This window comes from Aptenodytes patagonicus, chromosome 5 (genome assembly GCF_965638725.1).
Source record: "Aptenodytes patagonicus chromosome 5, bAptPat1.pri.cur, whole genome shotgun sequence".
Lineage (NCBI taxonomy): Eukaryota > Metazoa > Chordata > Aves > Sphenisciformes > Spheniscidae > Aptenodytes > Aptenodytes patagonicus.
Window position 1 is genome coordinate 19,377,171 of NC_134953.1, and position 14,401 is coordinate 19,391,571.

The 14,401-nt window shown below is 43.5% G+C and overlaps 1 protein-coding gene across 1 annotated transcript in view; it reads right to left on the reverse strand.

Annotated features, from left to right (window-relative positions):
* Positions 1-14,401, reverse strand: part of COL17A1 (collagen type XVII alpha 1 chain) — a 43,786-nt gene that overhangs the window by 21,851 nt on the left and 7,534 nt on the right. Inside the window, exons 5-21 of the mRNA XM_076338955.1 lie at positions 13,295-13,429; positions 12,892-12,939; positions 11,928-11,963; positions 9,943-9,990; positions 9,421-9,564; positions 8,297-8,440; positions 7,469-7,540; positions 6,379-6,450; positions 5,946-6,011; positions 4,475-4,639; positions 4,012-4,101; positions 3,828-3,872; positions 3,067-3,216; positions 2,395-2,610; positions 1,308-1,346; positions 862-888; positions 370-396 (exon numbers count right to left, since the gene is read on the reverse strand). Coding sequence (XP_076195070.1) covers positions 370-396; positions 862-888; positions 1,308-1,346; positions 2,395-2,610; positions 3,067-3,216; positions 3,828-3,872; positions 4,012-4,101; positions 4,475-4,639; positions 5,946-6,011; positions 6,379-6,450; positions 7,469-7,540; positions 8,297-8,440; positions 9,421-9,564; positions 9,943-9,990; positions 11,928-11,963; positions 12,892-12,939; positions 13,295-13,429 — 1,524 coding nt within the window. The remainder of the gene's footprint in view (positions 1-369; positions 397-861; positions 889-1,307; positions 1,347-2,394; positions 2,611-3,066; positions 3,217-3,827; positions 3,873-4,011; positions 4,102-4,474; positions 4,640-5,945; positions 6,012-6,378; positions 6,451-7,468; positions 7,541-8,296; positions 8,441-9,420; positions 9,565-9,942; positions 9,991-11,927; positions 11,964-12,891; positions 12,940-13,294; positions 13,430-14,401) is intronic.

The following is a 14,401-nucleotide window of genomic DNA, read 5'->3' on the forward strand; positions in this document are numbered from 1 at the left end:
TATATTACTTGGAAGGTGGGTACTTGAACAGGGATCTCTTTAGAAGAACACAATACATATAAGGGCACAAGGAAGTTGGGCCAAGTACTCATGCAGCTGTGGGACTCTTTCAAAAGTAGGCTGGGATCTTCACACCCCCAAATTAGGCATGTTCAACTAAGTGGAAGTCAGGCTGAGGCCTTGCTTGTAACCAAGTCTCTGAGCTGTCTGTAGCTCAGCACCAAGGTATTAATCAAGTGACTTAGTCTATGCTAAATATTGACTCTTCAGAGAACCGCCTCGAGCTAGGTCTACAGTGCAAAATTTGCTCTTGTCTACAGTAATGTCACTGAATGTCCTCCCTCAAAGTGGAATTGTACTACTGCCCACCTGGGACACCAGGAAGTCCTCGCTCTCCTGTAGGGAGAAAGAAATAGACAGTCAGTGGGGAATAGGTCTTCCCTGTTTGTCACTTTGGCTGACCCTCACCCCCCATAAAAAGGAGTTGATGTTCCTGGCATGTTTACAAGTTCTACCGTCTCCACCAATGCCACATTGGCCCCCTTGTATTTATGCAATGGATTGAATCATTCACACCACACAAAATCCTCTGAAGCACTCTGTGATTAAACCAGGTAGAGCTTGGCTTCAGGAACGACTTTCATCCAGGTGAAAGAAGTTTCTAGATTCAAAGTGAGATCTGTTTTCTCTTCTACTGTCTTTGCCCGGAAGAAGAGCAAAAAAACCCAACCATCATGATAATCTCCGAACTACAGAATGCATCAGCTTCTCTAACTTCTGGAGTAACAAAAATCCATCTGCTACCCAGGCCCTATGGCAGGCTGCCAATCTACCTGAGAAAGCAGGTAACTCCAGACTCACCTCTGGGACCTTGCATTCCCATGTCACCTGAGAAAAGAATAAAAAAAAAAATCAGGAGAGATCCTGGAGATATTTCCAATGATTACTCATTCATTTTGTTTTTCTAGTTGCTTTCCCACCTTCAATGAAACATGAAGGAGTTATGGGTGAACAGGGACACTTCACACTTGAATAGTGTAGGATCAGACCCATCCCACTAGTGCCAAACAGGATCTGGCCTTTCACACTGGCACAATGCAAGATTGGGCCTCCTGTATTAGCTCTGCATGGGATCAGGCCCTCTACAGTTTAAGTGGCAAACTAACTTTACACTCTTTTTCTTCAAGTATAAACCAGCTTCATCTTTCTCACTGCCAGTTGCCCCTTGTGGCAACATCCACCTCAAACTTGTGCATTGCCAGAGCCAAGGAATAGGACAGGGGAAGAGAAGGACTATGTGGCTGTACCTTTCTCACCAGGTTCTCCTCTCTCCCCTCGGAAGTAGCCTGTAACAGGAAGTGAAGGGGCTGTTAGAGTGCATTACACAACGGAATAGCTACTCGCTTCACGTACAAGGATCCTCCTATTTGGATTTTGAGGCTGCAGGCAGCACAAGCTATCAAGCACAGCATGGCTTTATAGGCAGAGTTTACTCAGCAAATTTGCTTTCGCAAATTCATGAAACTTCTGAAGCTGGGAGAATGTAGGCTCCTCTGTTCTTAACCTATTTCCATCATCTGCTAAACAGAAGTAAATCATCTTTCCCTTGTGTCCTGGTTTCGGCTGGGATAGAGTTAATTTTCTTCCTAGTAGCTGGTACAGTGCTGTGTTTTGGATTTAGTACCAGAATAATGTTGGTAACACACTGATGTTTTAGTTGTTGCTAAGCAGTGCTTGCACTAGTCAAGGACTTTTCAGCTTCCCACGCTCTACCGACTGAGAAGGCTGGAGGGACACAAGAAGCTGGGAGGGGGCACAGCCAGGACAGCTGACCCCAACTGGCCAAAGGGACATTCCATACCATAGGACGTCATGCTCAGTACATAAACTGGGGAAAGCTGGCCGGGGGGGCCACTGCTCGGGGACTGGCTGGGCATCGGTCGGCGGGTGGTGAGCAATTGCATTGTGCATCACAATTTGTATATTCTATTATTATTATTATTATTACTACTACTATTTTATTTTATTTCAATTATTAAACTGTTCTTATCTCAACTCACAAGTTTTCTCACTTTTACTCTTCCAATTCTCTCCCCCATCCCACTGGGGCGGGGGGAGTGAGCAAGTGTCTGTGTGGTGCTCAGTTGCCGGCTGGGGTTAAACCACGACACCTTACTAACAAAAGTAGCATGCGAAATAAGGTGTGGGTTCATATGTAGTTCTTTCAAAATGGAAAGCTCCAGCACAGCCTGTCTGTGAGGACAGGTGAGGGCACTACTTTTGACAGACTTCATTGCACTCTAAAAGTCCTGGTCTTTAGGCCCTTGGGCAATCAAATCCTCCCACTCCCCTTTAAATAAACTGGTCTCACGCAACATCACAGACATAGCTCACCTCGTTCTATTTCCTTGTTCAGTCTGTTCTTCACCATCAACCAAACCGACTCTTCATTTTCATAAGGGAAGGTTGAGGAGGGTGAAATACCATGAAGAAAGTCTACTCTTGAAACATCCTTTTCTATATTTGAATTCCCTTGGTTAATTGTCAGGAGGCCACCATTGATTTTTTCCAGGTTTTCCACACGAGATTTCAGCTTTCTCACTTCTTCCGCTGGAAGGTTAAAGTAAAATGCTAGGGAACATGCTGCCACAGACACATGCCTGAAATACCTACTTCTAATAGCAGGGATGAGGCAACACTCTGTCAGAAAGCTATGCCACTGAGTTTTGCAGGATTATTCTTTGTATCTTTTTTTCTAGCAGGGATATCTGGAGTTTAAATGACAACGTTGGAATCTGTTAGTCTCTGAGAAGTAAGACCTCAGATCTCAGGAGTTTTCCTATCCTACCCACCCCAAGACCATATAACCCCTCATCAAAGGTTTATTATTCCTTATCCATTCTTACTGTCCATTTGTAATATCTTGGTGGCAGTCACCACCAAGCTGAATGTGCTCCTCCTCAGTTCTCTGGCTTGGTATCTCTGGTACTTGGTCTCTTTGCCAGCTTATACCCTCTGCTTGTCTTCCTATCCCATTCAACATTTTGTTCCTCAGTTATTACTTACCCAGAGCAATGAGTCCAAAAAGCAATCCAAGGAGAAGCAACCAGGCCAGAAGCAAACCCAGGAGCCACTTCCACCAGCTACAACAGGAACCACAGGGACACCAGGATGGTGCTGATCCGATTGCACCCCCTGCATCACCATTTCTTATTTCTGGAAGAGGGAAGGGGCAGACTCCTGGTTAATGAAGAGTTCCTTGACTTCAGAGTCAAGAATCTCTTAAGAATAAGGACACCAAGGTCTGATCCATTATACGAAGGGCTATGGAGAAAAATCTTTACACTCTGCACATGGTGGGTGTAATTCTAGTCCCTGTAGAAGCTGGGAACAGCATTCCGAATGGGAATTCCAACAGGGGACAACACTCAGTACTTTTTAAAATAACAGCTTAAAAATGTGATCCCCTTGGGGTCAATTTTTTCTATAGTTTTGAGCCATAAATGACAGCAATAGCCAGCACAGTCTGTCTGAGCCCTCTCCTCCCCATAAATCTGTCCTGGTAGCAGGACGCAGCTGTACTGTCAGCTATCTGATTTTCTCCAGCAATAAAAAAATACCCCAACTGCTCACTCATCCACAATCAAACCACTGGTACCAATTTCTCTGGTGTGTGCTCTGCTCATTACAGACAGAGTAGCCTCCTGAACATGCTTTCCCTCTGATGTCATTGTACAGAGATCACTCATGTCACTCAAGAACGATTGCTTTTTTCTATACTGTGCTTTGGTGCTCCCTCCAATGAAAGTTGGAATCACATCACTTACCTGCATAAGTTGCTTTGTCCCTTGTTGGCACGGATTTCAGTCCTCCTGTTTTAACAGCAGTAAAAGAGATTTTAACAGTCTTTCTATGCATGATCAAACTTAGAGCATGGGCTTGCAACGGGGAGGTAGTAATGGAGGCAGAAGGAAAAAGTTCTATTGCATTGCCACAGGGACAAACTCTTACCATTTGCATCTGATTTTAGGCCAGTATCTGTAGCGTAAGAGGAGGAAAATCCCTGCTTCTCTTTCTTCAAGGTGTCTTCTACAAAGGATCCTCAACAGGAACCAAATATAATTAAAAATATTACACCAGAAGTTCAACCAGGCCTATCTTCTTTCATTGGCAAAAGGCATGTATTTTACTGGGAAGCCACAATAGCTCTGCTTGTTTAAACTGGATCTAGTTTTTGCTTTCAAAGCTCCTGAGCTTTGTGAAATGTTCCAAGGCACACTCTGGAGCTTCAAATGCAAAAGCTAGACATAGATTGCAGCTGGCACGGTTAAAAGCTAACTGGCTGCCAGAGCTTCTTGTTTGGCTTGCAGGGGTTTGAGTCAGGTGCAGTGTCCTGAACTCTGAACTCCCCCTATGATCAGATGTCATTTCTCTTCCCTCAGCATATACACATGTCCCACAAAAGAGAAGTTACCTCCATTAAGCCCAGTGGTAGAGGCACTAAAGACTTTGCCACTGTCCTTTGTCATGATCAAGAGCTCCATCTCCTTCTTTGCTGGGGCGTTCTCCTTCTCCAGCAGCAGGAACTTGCAGTCTTTGCGCAGAATGTCATCTCCCTGGGAGCTCAGAACGGTTCCCCCTGGAATATTAGTAAAGGATGGGAAAGAGGAGGAGATGACTATGGGCCAATAAGTCATAACCACAAGCCGCAACGCTTTTGTTCATTAAAATAGGTTAGTCCCATTGTGATTGGGGTTGCCACTACTATAAACACCCAGTAAGAGACACACTGGTCACTGAAGCAGAGAGCTGTGCATGTCATTAGATTTCTTTAGAGATGTGTATTTCACTAGCAGGGGAGCAACTGCTACCAGAAATGGGGAGCATCTGGAATTCAATCACATATAGAAATGATTTGCTCAATGACCTCTTTGCTTCTCAAACACACTTACTATAGAATCATAGAAACTCAGTCTGAGAGAGACATTCAAGGGGCATCAGAGCCGGCACATCTCGAGCTTAGGAGCACCTTTAGCAGACCTACTCTGTCAAGCACAAAGCACTCCATATCCTTGTGAGCCACGTGTGGTTATGAGGCATTGAAGTCGAGCTTACTGAGGTTGGGCACAGGCCAAACAAGGCTCAAAAGCATCGGTGTGGTCACCCTTCTGCCATTAGGCAGTATCAAGTATGCCTGGAATGGTGTACAAACATGAATTTGGACACAAATTGACACAACATTGAAAATCAAGATAACAAGAATGGTATTATTCCATTATTCTACCACAAACCTGGAGTAAACCTGTATTAGAAATGTTATCATAACCTCTGTATTATTTACATCTATTTTTAAGCCTCATCTTTGTGAGTCCTTGCATTACAAAAGAAACTTGGCTTCCCTTACACAAAAAATAAAAGACTAATTTATAGCTCTCAGAGTTGCAGAAAAAAGCTGGAAAAGATGAATCCCAACCATTCGGGGATGAAAGGCCAGTAGAAAGACCTCAACTTCTCTCATTAAAAAAAAAAAAATCTGATCATGTGTAAGTCAATTCCTTAATTTATCAGTGGTTGAGGCTGGTACTACTGCAAAATGATGTTTAAGAGCAACCTTGCAAATGTTTTGGCTTCAAATCAAGCACAATTTCACATGTGTAATCTTCTATCCAGTTACCTGCCTGTTGAGCAGAAATAGCTGCAATTAAATCATCTGAGTTACCACAAAGTGGGGGAGATCTGAACCAGACCAGCTCATTCGCTCTCTTAGCTTCTGGCTCATTTTCTTTCTTTTCAGAAAGGTACTGGTGGGAGACTTGGCTAGTGACAAGTCATGCTCCTGAGGAGCCAGGTGTTAGTGTCACTCAGCTGGCTGAATCTCTAACTCGTTTTTATCATGATATGCTTGTACAAGGCCATGCCTAAACAACTGTGAATGACACACTCACCTGCTGAGGCAGACACACCAGTACTTGCCATGGTGTTGCTCTGAGAAGTGTTCTTCATCCCATATGCTGCAATGAAGAAATTAGAGAATGAAAGAGATGAAGGATAACAAGGTACCTACACACACCAACCTTGGACTGCACACCATTTAAAAAATCTTTTCTCATTCAGGGTACCTAGGACAACTCAAACAAGCAAGGGCTTCCCCAGCAAGCAAATCTCTAGTGCTTACATAGGCACTGGGAGCTGTTCCTACACATGCAAAGCAGAGGAAATGTTCCTCAATATCCCCTCATACCACACTGCTCCACACAAGAAGATGGTAATGAAGAAGCCTCTGTCAATATGAACTTTCTAGTCGCTACAGAAAAGGTGGGAGAAGGCAGCACACATTGGTGACCTTCACGCTTTCTTTAGGATTAAATTGTTGCCGACCTGCGGAGGCTGCAGTAGCATTCTGGGTCAGGGTTGAAGAGCTTGGAGACAGGTTGTTTTGAACTCCAAACACTGCAAAGAAAAGCATTGCAATGGGGGTTATAGGAGTCCTTCAGTGCAGGTGGTATTCTGGCTAAAAACAAAACCAGTGATAATAATGATGACCTCTCCCAAGAAATTTCGCCAGCTAGCTGGAGGCATCATAGGCCTAAGCATTTCTGTTCAAAGATCTTCCTTACAAAATGTTTTTTTCCTTAGATCATTTTGCTGTATAAGTTATTGTTGGCCCAGGACAATAATGGTGACCATTTTAAAACATTATCTCAAGTTAGATTGCGAGGCCACTCTCCTGGCTGCATGGACATTTCTGCAGGTGAGGCACTTGGAAAAAACATAAATTCAGAAAACTGGCTTGGTCTGACTAAGGGAAATTTAAGGAGACAACTGCACACAGTATGTGTCAAAGTACTGTCCAGAGAAAATCAAACAGCTTGGAAGGTGGCACCAATCATTGTGGCAATATTAGTGCAGTGTACAGACTGCTCTCATACACCCTGCTCTCTCTGCACACCCAGTCAGAGACCCTGCATGATGGCACTGTGCTGTGTAAACATAGTGTGTGTGACTGTGAAAGGAAGAGAAGTGGTTTAGTGCCATTGAAGGGAGTCTGCTAGAAGTCATGAGCCAGGTGAAGAAAAGGGAAATTACAGGGAAAATTGACAGAGGAGCGGTGGGTCTTTATGGATTAGGACACAGGGGTTTATTTTTTAAGGCATTATCCTGAGTTGTTCTAGGGAAAAAACAGGCAGGCCTAACTGGTGTCTTTCAAAAGACGAATTATTCTCCTTGGAAAATCTCTAGTTTTCCCTGCCTCCCAGATAAAAATAGTCAGGAGGTAACAGCGGCTATACAGGGCCAACTCAGAATAAATCCACCGTAACCAAAGAATAACTGGGGTGTGCAGACAAGCTGCTGACACTGAAATGAGGAACAGAAGAGAAACAGAGTGATATAGGTATTATTTCATTGTACATGTCTGCCAGGACTGTTGTGCTGTGAAAGCGTGAAGGGAAGAAGAGAAAAATCTGACCTGTAGAGGAAGTGCTCAGGCCTGCGTTCAGAGTATGATTGCTGGGAGCCAGGTTATTTGGAACACCAAAAACTGCAAAAAGAGGAATTGAAATGTTATTACTTCTCTGGAATTGGAAATCCGGCACCCAAAGGTCAGTGGCACAGTCACAGAAATTAAGTCAGAGTCACTTGGAAATGCAGTTAGTGGAAATGCACAATAATTGCACAGAGGAAAAATCTTGAAAATTGTGACACCAAACCACTCTTTTACTGAGCTGACAAAGTGGAGAAAATCCTCCATCAGACAAGTTGCAATCACGAGACAGTGTGAGAAAGTAAAGCTTTTAATGGTATGCTATCATAAAGCTTCCTGTGGTTTTTCTCTGCAGCTGGGAAATGCAGCATCCCTGGCATTTAGAAGTGGGCCTTACAAGGTATAAGCACACTCAACACTTATTGATTACATCTTTAGTGTATGAGGACTGAAGGGTTAGGCCTAGTCGTTCTTACAACGGGCCAAGATAATCCAATGTTAACTAGAGTCTAAAACTAGTTTTGATAGGGAATGTGAGCCTGACGTCATTGATAAAGCTATCATCAAAGTTTAGCAACAGATCAGGCAGTCAGGACAATAGATCCTCAAAAAGAAGAATCTTCAAATACAGTCAGCATAGAAGCAGAGATCACCAAGTTACAGAAAACCAGAGAAAATTCAAGCATATCCCCTGCCATCTCGATTCTTCCAACATTTTAGTTCTTCTTGCTGTGCAAAAAAAAAGCACTGCTGTTGACCCAGTTTCAGTATGGAGTTATATCCTTCAAAGCTTGGGCAGTCCAGGGAGCATACCTGATCCTGTAGAGTGAGACATAGCATTGATCAAGGAAGAGCTGTTATGGTATCCACCAAGGGAAGACCCAGCAGGCAGAGTGGAGGACCACATGTATGAAGGGAGGGCGGTATTCAGTATGGTTGTATCATATGTCCCCGACACTGTAAAAAACCCCAAACAAACAGAAGTGGTTTCCAATGAGACCAGGCTTGTGGCTCAGCATGCATTGCAGGTTTACATGGCAAACAACTTCATCTGCCTTAAATTTCAATTACCCTTGTGGAGTCAACACAATGACTCCAGGTTAACATGGTATAACTGATCTCAAATGCCAGCTGATTACAGCCCACCTGAATTTTAACCAATGGAATAAAGACTGAGCTGATAGCATAGATCATTCACAAAACACCTTGAAGAGATTTCATTGCTTGTAGATGCTATGATACCAGAATAAAACAGTTCAGTCCACCATTCTGTTAATAAATCATCCTAGGCCATGGGACATATGACTTTTGCTTCCCACACGCGATTCACCAGTGTATTGGACTAAAATTCCCAGTTTTAGACAGGATTTGAGCCATGCACAAAAAAAAGGTATTGCTTGTTCCTAGATACTGGTGGAGGACAGTGGAGTGAATGTGAATACCACTGCCTCAAGCACTGTGGGGAGGCTTATAAATAATAAAAGCTGGTTATAGTATTTTAAGTACCACTTCTATTATTATCAAGTTCTAGTGATCTCTGAACCATGTGGTGTGGCCAATAAATCAAACACTGACCCAAATGTTGTCTTCAGTGCTATCTCCATCTTGCTTGGAGATAAGAGATCAAATCGCTCTAAGACATGTTTGCTTAGAGCTCTTGTCTCTGCCAGAAGCACCTCTGAATTAAAGCTGGTGGCAGCAGGAACTGGCTTATTTTTATGGAAATTAGACAAGTCACTAGAAAGCTACCCAAGATGGCTCTTGTTAGGGCAACATCTGGACAGCCCTCCAGCATTCTGACCCTTTTTCTGTGTTGCCACCACTGTCTGGGACAGAGACCATGTGTTCTTATATGGATGTTCTTAGCAACTTGGTATTTTTATGGCAAATAATGTTTGGAATGGCTCCACCATTGCTCACCGTCCTCCGCCAAGTACCTGACTGAGAGCTCTCGGTAACCATCTTTGTCTCCACCACAGCCTTTTTTGGTATCGGGAGCGTACTTGACGGTGATCGAGTAGGGCTGCAGCTGGCTGATCGACTTCCTTTCAGCAAACGTTTCACATCATCCAACTCTGTCCCTGGCAGGAAAAGCAAGTGTCCAGACTCACCCAAAAGCCACTGTTTCATTGATCTGTAATCTTGCCCTGGCTAAACCATTTACCTGTGAGTGCCTATGAAGTTGCACTTTCTGGGGGTGCCACTTAATAACAAAGCTTCAGGGCCTCATTTCCGGGACTAAGTACAACTACATCTTGCAAGACCACCATCTAACCCACAGCATGCTTCCTTGTTCAGAAAGGGGAGGCAAATGAACGTTCTTAACAGGAAAAAAAGAATGACATGCTGCTATCTGTCATCATGAAGACTGGGTCCCAGAGACACTGCAGACATACCCAGAGCAGCAACACCCTCTATCTTATACCTGATCCCCCTGGAATAAAAGCCATGGCACTTACATCTGCCAGAGGGAGATGCGCTCTGCAGTCGGACTCTTATTTCACTCTCTGGGAAGAGAAGAAGCAGATCATGAATATGGAGTGAGATGCATTTGTGCCCTGGGCTGTGAATAAATCTTTAGGCTGAAGTGAATTCCTTCCTTCTTGCTGTCTATGTTCCATCTTGCTGTCTTGCTGCTTGATCTGAGCAGCACTCATGGCCCATGTGAATTGGTTGTAAATTGGTTTGGGTGACTTTTTGTTTTGGGGTCACGTTTTGCTACTTTTAATTCCAGAATGCTATATTTTACTCATTGAGGGCCTCTGTTGAAGTCAATAGCATTGTTACTGCCAGACATACAGAAGGCCTATTTATGCAGTCCTCAATCACATTGATATTCCCACTCATCACAATTATTATTATTGTCCTTCTGGACAAAAACCTAGAGAGCCAAAAGAAACTTACTAAATACACAAATTCCCTACTACTTCTTGGGTAAAATTCACACTGTCATCTCTACAATGGCCTGTACGATTTAGTCTCTTACAACCTGCTGACTTCTCTTTTGGCTCATGAATGTAACCAGGCCAGTTTTAAGCCAACATTCTCACCAGGTACTCAATTTTGTTACTGTCTTTTACTGTCCAGCACAAGAGACTATAGACTTAATGTGATTTGGCTGGGGCAAGCCTTTAAGGTTGCTACCAACAAGCAAACTGGCCAGCCAGGACATGTGAAACATGCTCCTCAAGATGAAATCTGACAGTGCATGCACTATAAAAGAAACACTAGCTTTGGCATTCATGTGGAGAAGCTGATGGATTGGAATTATTTTCTGAAGTAATATGAGAAGCTGGAGCTGATTCTCTGGTGTCTGTTTTTTTATGTATGGCCTAGTTCTGCTGGGAGCTCAGGTATGTAGTGTGCTAGAGGAGACTGTGAAGATCTGAGGTAGAATAATTGGTAACTGTGACACTCTCCAGGAGGAGTGTGCAAGAGAACACTTTGATTTATACCCACTGCTAAAATTAACTTGGATAAAGTGACATTATAGTTTCCTCTTCAAGCAACTGGGAACAGATATTGCACTCTTACAGAGCAATATACTCCTGCTTTCCCCAACGCTGTTAATAAATTATTAGAAGTGCTGAATGATTTAAACAATGCAGAGTTTTACAGTGATCTGGCTAAACAGACCACAGCAAGTCCATAATTTCCTCACCATGTCCTTACTACCAGCATGAGATCATTTCAGGGTGTGGGGATGGGAATCTCACTAACAGACATTCCTGAGTTTGATTTTAATGAGCAAACACTGTACCACCTGGCATGACAAGGCACATAAGCAGAAAATAACGGAGAAAGGAATGTGCAGCTGGAAGGAGAAAAACAAGATAAAGACCATGAAGGCATTTCGCATGATCAGGAAGAACGGGCCAATCTGCTAGAGCATAGATGCGCGTGAACACAAGGCTATAACCTATCTGCAAGCTGCAGGTAGCGCGTGTGTACTTCTGCTTGCTATAAAAGATGCTAACAAAGAGCAATAAAAGTCTTTGGTTGCCGTGCCTGCCAGAGTCCGTGCCGCTTTTAACCCCCACATCAGGGCATGGCCTTATGGTTTGTAAGATAGATTGCAGTAGGATCTGTAAATATGTCAGAGGCAGGTCACAGAGCATGGATGGACTGAGTTTATGGTAGTGAACAGACAAGATGGAAGACTATGTCCTACGCCCCCAGATGTCCAGGTCACCAAGTAGATCCTCCTTTCTGACACAGTTCAAGCCACCACGACCTTCACCAGGGTTAATTTTTACACCAAGCTTGATTAAGCAATTGCTTACAGATAAATGGTTCACATCTGCAGTGGTGTAAATCCACATACCTCATCTGACTGCTCTACTCTTAAACTGGTTGATTGCAGCTAAGGAATAGGTCCATTTAACACACCCTGAATCATACTGAAGAAAACAAAGGAGACTTCTAAAAGAACAGTACCACTCACCTCGACTTTGGCTTCTCCCTCTCGTGGAGGCAGATGCTGTGAACAGCAATGAGAGAAAAGCAGTATTAGGCTTTACTGCCTGTGACATCTCTGAAAATGAACACATGGATCTTGCTCAGAGTGCTCAGATTCAGACAGTAACCTTCTTTACTTGGGGCACAGCTGGGGGAATTGAACCCTTAGAGTTTCTACCAGGCCCCCTTTAGACTATAACGTATCTTAAAGAATAAGTAGCAGCTTTAGCATTTCTGGACCAACTGCTGTTTCCTTTTGTACACATAAAGGTTTATAGATGGTGATCTCCCATTTCAACAGGCCAAAAGGAGGCTAATAGGCCTGTTTACCTCACTGACCAAGGTTGGACACTGTGAAACTCTGCCTCCTCTCTGAGCCAGAAAGACTGCCTTATCATATTGTTTCACTATCTGCACTGAGTAAAATCAGCAGCTCAGAGTTTGGACAGGGCAAGCTCATACCTGCTGACAATGTTCAGTGTGAATATATCACTTGGTAGCCAGTTCATCTTTCCATATAAACATGTTGAAGCCTAGAAAAGAACTACTAGAAAAGTATATCCAGCAATGGCTCAAAATCCTAAAAGTCTGGGCTTTATTGCTTGGAGCTGTTCTCCCCGCTATGGCTGGGGGGGGGAGGAAATGTTATGAAGCATCCCATGTCTATGTTCTCCTGTCCATGTCCTATGTGGAGCATCACAAAAGCAGTTGAGGGTAGCAAATATACGGTATGCACCCTCTGTTTGAATATGTATCAGCTAGAGACCCTGCTGTCAGCTATTAACGTAAATCCCACGTAACTCCTCCGAAGTCATGGAGCTGCACTGGCTGCCCAATACAGAGGCAGCATAGGTAGAGCAAGACATAGCAATGTGCAAAAAGCCACCGTAGTCACCAACTCACATGACCTTGCCATAATGTTCAGAGGGACAGCTCTAAAAAGAACATACCAAACTCTTTTCTGGGGAACTCAGGAGAAGAGTTGGCACTGGAGCTCCCTGAAAAGAACAGAAAGGTGTTCATTAATACTTTGCACAAGATCATTAAAAGCTTTCAAAACATGTCTTCCTGGTAACTGTCTAATCCCAGTGGGTAATAAACATTTCCATTTAAAAAAAAGCTATTCAGGATTACATGAAAAAGCTGCTAATGCCTTTCAACAAAAATATGCCACAACTCCTTTACATTACTATATATATATATAGGACTTAATCATTAAAATGTGTCCCAGATGGCTTATTTCCTAGCAAAACCACAATGGGATTCTTGTGTTATTTGGGACAATCCTGCATTAATGTGACCTCAGAGTGCAGACTACACATTGCCTCCTTTCTATGGCATGTTCTGTGATACCTTCATATGTTGCATGGCGGTTGACATAGGTTTTTCTTTCAAATGTTGAGCCAGGTGATTTGGTGAGAGTAGAGCTGGGAGACTGGGTTTGTCTGTAGCCGGAGGATGATGATGAATTCAATCTGCCACTTCCACCTATAGGTAAAACAAAATGCCCTCAGCAAATTGAAGATATGCCCTGGATGTACACCCTAGATGCCCTGGGTGCTTTATGCTACTGTCTTCTGAGCTGGACAAATTTGCATTGGTACCTCACAACCAGAGATGGGCAAGAACGACATTTGGGTCTAACTTTGACTGATCTCAGCATTCAGTGCAGAGAGGAGTATTGGTTATCTTTGTGGTTTCAAAACAAATCTTGTCAATGATATATATGAGAGCAGGTTTTGGCCTAGGGGGATGAATGAGCCATCTCCCCTGAGCAGGAATAAATCTGGGTCTGGATGGTGCTGGGTTTTGGTCTGGATACAGATCCACCTGTAAACTCAAGTGTTATACGACACAGGCTGCAAAAACTGGGAGATTGTTAAGCCAAACTCAAAGTGCTGAAGGATGCAGTTCATGAGATAAGGGAAAGCAGCGATGAGTCCACTTCCCTGCCAAAGCAGCTATCCACACTCTCACTTAGTCATGCCTCAGTCAGTCCATTTCCTGGAGAAGTGATTGAGGTGTGTGTCAGGCCCAAGGCAGCCTGGAGGTTATTAGTGGTTGTTATATTTATATAGAGGAAGGAATTTCCCTTCCTAATTCACATCAGTACTGTGGAGAAAGAACTGAGCAGCCATAACTTACGTGTTCATACTCTTGTATGAAATCTAATGCTGGAGTATGATCAGAGTGCAGGAAAGAGGGAGTCCTGTCATAAAGTGCAACATATCCATGCTGATCAGCAGGATCAGACTAGATATTGTTTACCCATCACTGCAAAAAGAGTGTGCCCTTGTGATCTCAACAGTGTTTTCTTGCCAACTTTCCCCTCTACAAGGACCTATTTTGTTCTGTAACTTTTCCACTTAATTCAGCAGAAAGAACTACTGTGACAAGTAGGCCTCTGTTGGAGGCATTCTGCAAGCAGAGTGGGAAAGCAGAGATTAGAAAATGCTCTGT